At 44.3% G+C, this 12,158-nt stretch overlaps 1 protein-coding gene and 2 long non-coding RNA genes across 6 annotated transcripts in view; 2 read left to right on the plus strand and 1 right to left on the minus strand.

The window, feature by feature from the left end:
• LOC116801442 overlaps positions 1-12,158 on the plus strand; it is a 48,294-nt gene that overhangs the window by 28,225 nt on the left and 7,911 nt on the right. For 2 of the 4 annotated variants that reach the window (XR_004362015.1, XR_004362014.1), the window contains exons 3-4: positions 5,678-5,976; positions 6,026-6,179. This is a non-coding gene — a long non-coding RNA (uncharacterized LOC116801442). Of the gene's footprint in view, positions 1-5,677; positions 5,977-6,025; positions 6,180-9,660; positions 10,652-12,158 lie in introns of those variants that run through there. The other 2 variants (XR_004362016.1, XR_004362017.1) reach the window with 2 other exon arrangements.
• LOC6617036 lies at positions 413-5,142 on the plus strand. The gene has a single exon (XM_002041328.2). The coding sequence runs from the start codon at positions 1,109-1,111 to the stop codon at positions 3,506-3,508; it is 2,400 nt and encodes a 799-aa protein (XP_002041364.1). The 5' UTR covers positions 413-1,108; the 3' UTR covers positions 3,509-5,142.
• Positions 11,282-12,042, minus strand: LOC116801443. The gene is made up of 2 exons (XR_004362018.1): positions 11,665-12,042; positions 11,282-11,509 (listed from the first exon to the last, which is right to left on the minus strand). It is a non-coding gene; the product is annotated as an uncharacterized LOC116801443 (long non-coding RNA).

Here is a 12,158-nt window from a genome sequence, read left to right on the forward strand (position 1 = left end):
CTTACGGACATATCTCCCCAAGCGCCGTCTCGCTCTAATTTGGATTTTTCCTCTCTCTCTCGCTCTTTTCTTGCAGCTGGCGCCCGACGGTGGGAATTTCATCAGCTGTTGTTGTTGTTGTTTATTTCGCAGCAATGCAATTTTTATGGTTAAGAAAATAGAGCGCGGACGCCGTTGTGTTGCACATTGGAAATTTTGCAGAAGCCAGAAGAAAATGTGTCTTGGAAAATGGAAAAGCACGAGCAGCAGCTATAACATTGAGCCAGTGATGTAATACAGAGCAAAAGTGAAGCGGCGGCAATTGGCATTGCAAAAAAGAAACAGATTATACAATTTGTGTTGCTGCTGCACTGAACTAGGACAACAGCAGCAACAACAGCAGCACTTGGAGCGGCAGCAGCAACAACTGTAGCAGCAGCAGCAACAACAACCACTAGTGATAAAGACCGGCTGGCAACAGCGCAGCGGCCACTTGCAGCAACATAATTTCAAAGTCGGAGCGTGGGAATCGCAAATCACGGCAGTGGCAGCAACAACAGCAACCGCAGCAACATCGACCACTCGTGGCTCTCCGGATCGCTCATTTCGCTCGCCGTTCTCGCGCTGGCGTTGCTCCGTTTCGCTCGCACCCGCCTGGTGAGCAGACGCGTATATTTGGAGGCGTTGGGGCGACCGCTCACGACAGTTGTGCTTGGAACGCTTCGGAGTGAAGATCGTGCTCGTCCGATCGGTGCGCGTGATAAATACACGGCGAACAAAATTGAGTGAAGAGACAATTGACAAGACACGAAAAATCATAATAAACACAAGTGGAAAAGCAACTGCTTGAGAGCAAAAAAGAAATTGTTTTTTACAAATCTCGCACGGAAATTAGCAAGCGTTCGCAAGAAACAAGCCGCATACAATACTGAACAGAAAAAAGATATTAAACAAAAAACCGAAAATATTTGGCTGCAAATGTGAAGAGACGAGAGACAGCGGATATACCGAGTGAAATTTGTGTCATAAGCAGAGCCAAAACAAAACCGAAAAGCCAAATTCAATAAAAGGCCATAAGTGACTGTGAAACTGTAAAGTGATGTGTGGTAATCGAAAAACAGCATAAAGAATGGCCATAGACCTCCTGATCCTGGCCCTGCTGCTCGTCTCGTTCCTGATCAACCTGCTGGCGCTGTGTGCCTTTTGGATAACGCCTGGCTTGAGGACCACCGCCAATCGCTTCACGATCAACCTGCTGGCCATCAATCTCATTGGCTGCTGCATCTTGGCCCCCACTTTGTTCCTGGGACTGCCGGGCAAGTCAGCGGAGGTATCCACTTCCAACGCCGAGACCCTGGAGTTCTTCTCGAAGCCGGGCAACCATCAGGTGATACTTCGTCGCAATGGCCAGCTGGTGGAGCAGGATGGCGTGGTTGTGCGTAAGAACATCAGCGAAAACGGCGATACGGTGGAGACCTTCTTCAAGTGCAATGCCACCTACTGTCGTGAGTTGACCATCGATGAGCGCGGAGATGGTGGCTTTGTCATCACGGAAACCGAGACCCACGAAGAGAACCTCTCGGCCTTTGAGAGTTCACCCACGGAGGCTCCCATTTTGCCGCCCGTCCAACTGAGATGTTGGTCCATAGACATGACTGCTGCGCTGGGAGCTCTAGCAGTGCTGCTCGTAGTGGGGGACACCTGGTGCGCCGTTACGGATCCCCTGCGCTACCACAGTCGCATTTCGGGCGTGAAAACCTGGATCTTCATAGCACTCACCTGGGTGGTGGGCATACTCTTTGGAGCCCTTTCCGCCTTCCGAGTTTTGGACTTTGAGGCGGACGCCCTGTTCAGCAGACATCGACGGCTGGCAGTCACGTACTTCAACATCAGCAGCACCAATAGTATTTTCGGAGTGGTGTACGCCAGTGTCTACTTCATCGTGATCATTCTCCTGCCCTTCGGCTTCGTGTGCGGAATGTACTGGAGGATATTCAGTGAGGCGCGCGGAAATGGACTGCGTATGCGACAGAACGGCTCTTCGCCGCTGCTCCAGAGCGCCTTGAATCTTACGGCTGGCCAGCAGACGGCTCAGGCCAATCAGTTCTCCAATAGCTTGTGTGTTCATCGGCATTCCATATCCTCGGCCAGTTCGCATGGCGGTAACAGCAGCTTGGGCCTGGGCGGTTTGCAAATGCAAATTGATCAGCGTCAACAGCCGAGGAGTTCGCCCAGTTGTCTCCGTAGGGACTCGGCCGCGAAAGTACTTCTGCCCACCATCTCGGATGATGGTGGCTCAGATGCGGAAAGTGGAACCGGAGTTCAGCTGATGCCCGTACAGGAGCACTCACTGTCTGATAGAAATCAGAACATTATGCTGACTCTGCAAACAGCGAGTGGTGAGATCAAGAGGAACTACTCCGCTAGGCAGCTGCCCCTGTTGGGCACTTCTTCGCAGGATCTGAGGGAGACTAATCGTCTGCAGGGCATTCGCCAGGTGCACAGTTCGCCCAATCTCCACAAGTACACGGAACTGCGCCAGGACTCGCTCAGTGAGGAGTGTGGTTCCCCGCATCTATTAGGTCACGCCCAGCGGCAGCAGCAGCAGCAGTTGCACCTGCAACATCAGCAGCAGCAGCAGCATCATCATCACCAGCAACATCACCCGCACTTCAGTTCGCCGCGCCACCAGCAACACGGCCACGCCCTCCAGATTCCCGCCATTCATGCCTCCCCCAAGGCTCTGAGTTACATGAGCTCCTTGCGACACCGTTTGAGCAACGCCAGTTCGCTGTTCAAATACCGTGAGGAGTCGAGAGCCGCCCGCATCAGCATCCTGGTGGTGGTGATGTTTGTGGTCTCGTACCTGCCCTTCGGACTGCTGGTACTCCTGCAATCGCGACTGTCGGCTGCCAATTTTGGCGGATCCTCCCAGCTGGCCATCTTCATGATCCTGCTGGCCAATCTCAGTTCGCCATTCATCTTCGCCTACAGAAACAAGAGGGTGAGGCGAGGAGTCAAGCGGCTGTTTGGTCTGGATTCGTCGTCGGGCCTGCAGCGCAACTGCAGCAGCAGTGTAAAGACCAATGGCACCACGGGTCCTGCTGCAAGTGGTGCACAATTGCAGCGCAACAGCAGCAAGTTGTCGCAGTACAGCAGCAACAGCTGCAAGTACCTCACCCCTCAGAGCTCACTGGTCAGTCAAGTGCCGGTGCATACGACCTTGACATTAAGGCCCAACAGCAGCTGCAGCACCATCATCAATTTCGGTGGCGCCAGGGGCTCAGCGGACTCCGATGAGCAGCCACCGGCAACACCACCACCCACTGTGGCAGTGGCTCCACCGCCCACTCGACCGCAGCGCCCCAAACTGCAGAGGGGCATCACCATTGTGGAGCACATAGCTATAACACCAACCATGCCCCAAAAGTTCCAGAATCGGCGCGCCAGGCTCTTCGACATGTTCTTCCGCAGCTCCAAGAAACTGCAGGCGGGCTGCCAGAGCCAGAGTTTGCCCACTGAGGTCTAAAGGGGGGTTATGATAACTATACATTTAGGAAGGTAAACAAACACTAAAATTGCTTGCTGAAGAATTCTAAAAACAGTATTCGTAATTTGTAAGTCTAGCAATTAACAAAGACAACTGTTTGAATTTGAGTTTTAAGACCAGATCATGCTGTCCTAGAAGCTTCTCATGCCAAAAAACGAAACCACAAAGAAAGTCAAACTAGAAAGTTTGAGATGCTTTAAAGTAACAAAAAAAAAAAAAAAACAAAACAAAACAAAGTACCTTTTAAAAAATAGAAAACTGTGTACAAGTCAAATTAACAAAGATTGAGAGTGATGGGAGTTATAATCTTAGGGTGGATATCAAACTGAAAAGTGGAACCAAGCCAAGCCAAGTTGAGATCGAAATCAATGTACCTAAGCAACTTGCATATGAACATTTAATGTTTTTACTCAGATGAAATCACAGGAAAATAGCAAAGACAGCACAGCTTATTCGAACTTCCCCACTAGTTTATTATTTATTGAAACAATTGTAAATATTTATTAGACATCCACGCCGCAAAGCTTTAACTCCAAAAACATTCTGGCTAAACAAGAAGAGACGCATACATTCAATTCATAAGTTAAATAAGTCAATGTGCAAAGCATATGTGTATTCTAGAGTTTAAGTTGTAGAGCCGAGTAGTCTTAAACCGAGCAGCTAGTGCCGAGCAGTGCTTTTCCACCTGGCCAACTGGAGCGACTGTTGCAGGCGGCATTTTCATATTGAAAATGCATTTTGGCCAGTGCACAGTTCGTTTTCCAGTTGGCCATAATGTCAGTCAGCAGTTAGTTAGCCTTTGGTTAGCCAACGGCTATTGGGCCATTAAGTCAATTTGCTTTTTAGAACACCGCGGGCATTGCGTGCAGCTAAATACCTCATTAGATATAATTTAAAGTGCGAGATGGATGGCGGCAATAGGTCAAAGGTCGGAGCCATCGGCACGGCCCATGCATAATGCATGGAAACGTTCGATTGCCCCTGGCATTTGTATCGTTTGCTTTACTAAGCTGCAGGCCAGAAAGCTTTATACCTTAAGTTCTCCTGCGTTGATTTCCCTTGGCTGCACAAAAAGGCAACAAAAGCAACACTCACACAACACAAAACAACCTCGAATTTATATTTCTAAAGTTTATATTTTATAAAGAGTGTGTGCATACGAAATATCTATAAATATTCATGCATGTGTGTCGGACAAAGGAAATATTACAAAACCAATTATTGTGATGTTGAGCAAGGGGGCAACCAAGAATGTAATTTCGAAATGCATTAAAAATAACTTAAAACATGTATTAATAGTTATACTATATACAAGCTTATGTGTGTATACATACTGTACTAAATAGTGATATTTTTTCAAATTTATTCAACTGTCATTCGCTAAACCATTCGATGTAAGCGCAAAAAGCAAGTGTAAAACCAAACCACGTTCAATGTGACAAATTAGCTTTTAATCCGAAAAGAAAAGCAACTTTTGGTGGCTGATGCAAGTCAAATCCGGTATATTCCAGCTAAGCTGCTAATAAATTCGAAAACGAAACACAACCAAACCATACCAAACCACAAAAAGAGCAAGAAACTATTCAAATAAAAGATTATGTGTCTTAAAAGAATTAATTATCTTGACTTTTACTGGGGGCAGTTCAATTGGGGGATTGAAGGCGGCTCTAACATACCCACGCTGATCTCCACATCTGCAGCTCCAGAGGTTGGTCCAAAAAGTTCTGGGCTCGCACCAATTAATAGGGACCCCAGCAATTCGACTGAATTTATCGATCCAACCATCCAACCTGCTCTCAACTTTGCCGACAAGAGCTCTAGAACATGAACAAACACTTAACCAGACGGAGGGGCGCACAAGTTCAGCATTTCATACAGTATTTCAGCACTCGATTGCCCGGCACCCATACCCGTATTAATTGATTCATAAACCGAAAAGAAACAACACGATATATATTAAACTCTTTATTTTTTCATTTCTGTATGATTGTGACATACGCGTGTTTCATTTCAAAATTGAAACGAATTGTACATGCAGATAAATTTTATTGTTATTTTTACTTTAATCGCTTTTTTAAATACGAGATTGTACAATTTCTGATCAACATTTGTAGAATTTAAACATTTTTTTTACATTATTTTTCTCAGTATTCCGTCATCCGACTTCGAACAGCCGATTTGATTGTCACATTTTTGAAAAAGGGGAAAGCGGTGGAGGTGTCACGATGTCTTCTGTATATGGGAGTCGGTGATTGGTACGAGTACGGGTTTGCTACTTAGAACCCGACCACGGAGATCAAACACTTGGTCAAGCCAGGCGAATTGTTGGGTATTAGAGGATTAGAACAGGGCCGCCTGGGCGTTGCAGTGACTAATGGTTGGACAACGGGCAAAATATCAAAAGAGACATGGCTTGCCTCAACAACTGACTCACCCCACTGGCCGGGGTAAGTCCAAGTCAAGAAATTTGATAAGTACGACTGATATTCCATATAGGCACGCTAATTTTTGCAGCAATGCGGTGACAACGAAGCGTCTGTGTGTTTAGTCTTTCAACAGAAAAATGCGGCACATAAACAAAATCACAATCAAAAGCGCTGCAGAAGCAAAAGCTGAATCTGAAACGCCGACCAGACTCTCGGACAACCCAGTGAGTATCTAGCGGATGCGTTGCTGTCCCTAAACAAATCGGTCACCGAGAGCGTCGCACTTATTTATTTACTTTATGATTCACTGCGCGTCTCGCTCTATGGTGCGTTTAATATGCCTCGGTGAGGGCTCTGACATTTCTACCCATCACTCGGCGTAAAAAGACTTCTGTTGTTTGCCAATTGTGGTCCGAAAAAAGAATTTCCAGTTCCGAACATGACAGGCGGTGTGAACAAATTGACTGAAATATCGCAGATTAAATTAGCATATATATTAGCTCTTTTTAATTAGGTACACGGTCTTTCTTGCGTGAAACGTGAAACATGAAACATGAAACCTGAAACGTTTACACGAGCACCAAGTAAAAGAAACATAAACTAGTCGCTTAACTAAAATAATTGAGAAGGGCCCTTGACTCCGATTGATGAGAAGCGCGTAGAAGAGCCATCGAAACTCTCGAGCGCATCAACTCCAACGCTCAATGACAATACGTGTAATTAAATTCATAGCTCTACAAAATTATTGGATAAATTAAAAAACTCTTTTCTATTTGCGTGCTAAAAATAGGCGTACTCATAAAATCAATAATTTGGTTGCAATATGGCTACTTTAAATTAAATAATTTAATTAAATAAAACTTAAGAAACATTAAAAAACCATTTTCGTAAGCCCGCTGAGCAGCAAGACAAAAGTAGAAAGAATGCCAAATGTCATTAGAACAGATTTTGGCATTTGGCACAGAGGCACAAATTTCGATATTTCTTGTTTTATACTCAGCACAAGCGTTCTACACAAGCAAGAAACGAATAAATTGGATTTAAACGCTAGAAACTGTCGAAAGTCAGGTGAGGAGCAAAGAAGGCCGTGTGGGTGGACAAGCTGCTGTCATCTTAAGCAAATTTGTCGATTAGGCAAGAGGAAATAAACTTTGCGACTGCGACATATTGGTTTTTTTCCCAGATCCACCGATATGACACGTCAGTGCGTCATCTGATGTCAAAGCGCTGAAAATTAAAGACTGAGCTGAGATAATCTAAGCGCTGTGTCAATGAACCTCACGGAAGTTCGGGCCCAATCTGTCATAGGTGCTCGCCAAGAATTAACTATCAATATAGCCATAAATCTAAGCGGTTTTGGATTTATCCAATTTGCATGTGAACTTGAATAATCCGAGTGCATTGACTCGGCTGCACACCCTTGAGCGGCCAGAAAAATCAACACGGGCGTCTGATTCTGAGATACGGCAATGGATTTATGTTATGTTCAATATTTTGGGGATCGGCGCTTTCCGCGAAGCGTCCCGTGTATTTATAACAGCTGCAGTGTGTCCGCGTGGAGTGCTTTGTTTTTCACGAAACTACTGCTCGAATTCAATCTGCAGACTTAGTCAAAGTCAGGCCATGTTACTCGTATAATATGCAAATATACGACAGGCCTTATCAGGCCGCTTCGTTATCGCTGATGGGGCACTAGAACATCTAACAGCATAATCAAAATGATTTAATATATTTGCATGTGCACACACAAACACACACGAGCTCTGCCTTTTCTCGAATTTCTACAATAAGTTTTAAAGTAGAGTCAAATTTTTGGCGCAGTCCTAGGCCAAGAATCTGAAGAACTGTGCCTTTCTCACGCAGCTTACACTGGTTTTATCTTGCATATTAAGGTATATATATAAGAGTATGGCCGCGATTCGTTTGGGGAAATGGGCCCATAAATATGCCGTCAGGCTGGCTGTCTCTGTTTTTGCCTCCGACTTATCGCTGACAGTTAACCCGCTCACGACTCCCGATTCACTGATTCGTAGTCCCTCTGTCCGGGTGACGTCACAATGGCAATAGAAACAAATGTGTGTAGGCATCGAATAGAGCCTCCTAACCTCCTAACACCCCCATTCCCGGAATATTTGAACCCATAGAGATCCGAGGCCAAGGGATGTGTCGGCCGGGCTGTGATTGTGGCCCGTCAACATTCAGCCAAGTTCTCTTCATGGAATATTCCATGACATGATTCAAATATTGTCGCACAGCAAGCAGAAATCTTGGAGCTGGGGGCTTGATTCTGTCCTCCCTGTAGTTGTTTATAAAGTTTTATTCTCCAGCTTATCAGGCGCCACTCTGGGCGAACCTTTTTCGAAAGTATCAGCATTTTCAAATCTTTTCTAGCATTCCACCAATAGTTTTTGGTACCTTTCATCTCCCTACTTTGCATATAAATTATTTGTAGTTCTGTTTTGGCACGTGCTACTAAGTACTGTGAAATAAATGGCTAAGTGCATATCTGGGGCTGACAAAATTAAATTTATTCGTGAGTGCCAAGGCTACAGCGGAAATATATATATATATTATTGCGTTTCCCAGAAACTGTCAAGTGTGGATTCGTGTTCAAGCAGGAGCATCCAGCTGACACTCACTAAATATTAGACTTTGTTGTCGATATTATTTGTAATTTCGAAGAGGGAATGCCAAATGATTCCAAGAACTGATGGCCCACAAGTGTAGGGTTATTTTATTGACAAGCTGCTTGGTCACACAATTCGATATTTTGATTTTATCAATTCTATAACAATATTTATCCCTCATTTTCAATTTTTCACTTTTTGTTCTATTTTAAAAATGAACATAAAATCAGATATCACAATCGGATTTATTCAGATGGGGGATGTCCCTAAAGGAGCACACCTCTAATAAGGCGAACATGCTCTGCAATTTTTACCGTACTTTGTATGTGTACAATTACTCAATTAAATTAAATGTATATCTGCATCGACAGCAGATTCTGGGGGCTGGGCGGTAGCATGTGTCTCTTTCTCATTATTGCTGCCAAATTACGAGCCCGTCTATGAGTAAGCAGAGACAAAGAGTCGCACCAGAAGACGACGAGCTATTTTCTATGCGATGCACACGGCTTCCCATGCTAGATTTAGCCACACAGCTGTGGCACCCCCATGTTCGCAAATAAATTCATTTCCGCATGGCTATATCTTTAGCAACACGCTCGCCTGAATTGCCATTTAAATATTTATTAACAAGAGGGTCGGACAAAAAGGTTTATGGTTAAACAAACAGTTGCCATCGAAAAGCAAAACGCTTGGGCAATAATATTTGATTTGTGGCACTTTAGTCGCCAGTAGCTTGAACTCTTTTTGCCGTCGACATTTTCAGCATATTGCCAACAGTTGACTGCACACTTCCATGCACCTTGGCAAAGGGCCAATAACTGAAGCTAGAAGGATGGGGGCAAAACTTTTCCCGAAACATGCTCAGAATACTTGTATCATAACTGTGGCTCTCAAAATGCTGTTTGATTTGCCTGTTTGCTGTACTTGAATACAGCTAAGCAAATATTAGCCCGGCTCAGAGCAGCTCAGCCAGCTAGCGAACTCGTCAGCAGCCACCGAAAACATATTATCACTCGTATACCAAAACATTTTTATTTATACAAGTTGCTAAAACTTTGTCTTATTTTTTTATTTGCAGCTCCTTTTGGGGCGCCACTATGGCGACTTTGTAAGCGCCAAATTGTGGGATGGAGTAGAATTTTCCAGGGGGAAGTACCTCGGCAGAAAGAGAACAAGAGTGTGGACTTTCATTGAAGAAAGTTGGTGGCAAATTGATTTAAAATAAATGGAAATACACATTGGCAGTACGTGCCTAGCTGCCGTGGCACAGGTGGCGTATACGTAATGCTCAACCACTGATTTTATCTGTATCCTATTGCCAAGGAGACCAAAGTCGAGTGGATTGGCTTACGCTTTACTTTTATACACCTACAATACTTATGAAGTGAAAAGCTTTAAGTAGTTGAGAGGCATTTACATTTCATTGGGGCTCACTACCAGTGGTTACTCAAAAGAATGTTAGCAACAAAGTCACCGCTGTAAACCCTAAAAAATCAATAACGTTATACATTCTGGCCACATATAAATTGCGGTTTTTTGTTTAGCCTGCTGCTGAAATATTGAGTGACATTTTACCAACCAACAGTTCTGTGCTCTTCTCGATTCGATGGAACGGGTTTGTTTGCTGACTTCGTTTTCCACCCAAGTGCACCAAGTCGTGAATTTTGTATGCCATTTTGTGGCAGAGAAGGGTAGCGGAAAGGAAATGGCGCAAAGAGTGAAAACAATGGCAGTTGCGCCGGATGAACTTGCATTTACATGTAACTCCAAGTCTATTGGGAAAACAGCGAGTCGAATTGTGTATTAAAGTTGCACAAGAGTGTCGGTTGAATCGAACTCGATTTGCGGCACCCCAAAGTGCAGAGATAAGGAAGAAGCTACATTCTATCTAAAGAGTTAGATGGAGAATAAAATATTGCCCAAGTTTTATTGTTTTTAAATAAATAAAGTTGTACACAGTTCTTTATATTATTCCTATGTCATATATTTTGTAATATGCCAGTAGGTTTATTTATAGACTTCTGTTTACCGACGAAAAAATTAAAATGGAAATATCCATGGAATTACTTTTCCTTACCCAATCCTCTTTACCCGCCGAGCCCACTATTAAACATTTCAGGCCCGGCAGCTGACGTCCTTGCTATTGAAAATTACTGGGTTTTTGCCGTTCACGCCAGAAAACCGGAAAGTGGCAGTGATGGAGCAGGGTGTGGAGTGCAGTGGTGTGACAACACTTAGGGTTAACCGCCAGCCACCGAGCCACCCGCTCGGCCCACTCCACCAGAGCCACCATAGCCACCGGGTCCACCCACTCCGGCCCAGCCCAAAACACTCTCGCCCAGAATGTTCTTTGCCTTTGCTTTATGGTTCATGGCGTTTTTGCCTGCCTGCTTGCATGCCAGTTCTCCATCCTGCCACTACTACGCCATCGTGCCAGCCTTCTAGCTTGTTTGCCATCCTGCCCAGAATGCCAGAATGTTAGCCTGCCTGGCATCGTGAACGTCATCTTCATCAGGGGAATGGAAAAACTCAAGGAGTGACTAAACAGCGCTGCTCCACTGTGATTAGGTGAAGAGTTGTTCGCCAAACTGCTACTACTCAGAAAGTATTTCATTGAAGACCCAAAGGATTTCTAAACTCAGGAGGAAATAGTTCATATTAAAGTAGGAAAAGTTTCCGACAATGAATATCTAGTCCAGTTCATTTTTAGAGCTTATTTATTGTTACAAATGTTGTTCTTAAATCAATCATTCAAATTGGTAGTTGCTACATTTAAGCCGTAGATGAAAGGCGTTCATTATTGGAGGGAACTAATAAATAATGATTCATTGAGATTCTATTCTTTAATTAACTAGTAAGAAAATATTTATTTTTGTGTGACTCATAAGTAGGCCTTAGAGTTTAGACCTTCAGAACACTTCCGGAAGCTGAAAATTTAGAGTGTCGTAGTTAATTGGAATGGTAAATATTAGTAATAGCAAGCCGTAGTTCGAAAATATGTTTTGTTTTATATTTATTTGTAAATATATCAAGCCTGTAATCCAACATGCTATTTATCCAAGAGACCATGGAATCCACTCACTGCCAAACGTTGCCATCGAAGTGGGGCGAAAATTTCCAAGTGTTGACAGTATTTCTTCTGCCATCCGCAGCTGCGTGTTGGTGTGAGGAAATGAAAACCGACAACGATTATGCAACAACGCTTTCCATCTTCTTGCGGAGCGCCCAGCTTCCCATTTCCCAGCGCTGTGGGTATGATGATGAAGCGCTGGCAGTGGAATATTGTTTAAAAAATGGCACCGACCGAGATGGGAACTGTGTAAGCGTGCACGTGTGATTGAAATCGAAATGACACCCCGACCGCACAGCGAACAGCAATCGATACGGAAGTGCAGCTGTGGTTCTGCTTTCGACTTATTATTTTTGGCCATTTCCCACGGCGAATCATTCGGAATGGAAGTGGCAACAATTCCGTGCCACAAAGCTTTCAATATATTCAAGCGGCTACATTTGAAACAAAGAGCTGTGCTTTGCGTATTCATTTTGAAAATAAAGAATTGGTAAAATATTGAGGTA

This window comes from Drosophila sechellia, chromosome 3R (assembly GCF_004382195.2).
Source record: "Drosophila sechellia strain sech25 chromosome 3R, ASM438219v1, whole genome shotgun sequence".
NCBI lineage: Eukaryota > Metazoa > Arthropoda > Insecta > Diptera > Drosophilidae > Drosophila > Drosophila sechellia.

Coding starts and splice junctions, on each gene's coding strand:
- LOC6617036 (XM_002041328.2), top strand. CDS start 1,109: ATGGCCATAGACCTCCTGATCCTGGCCCTGCTGCTCGTCTCGTTCCTG.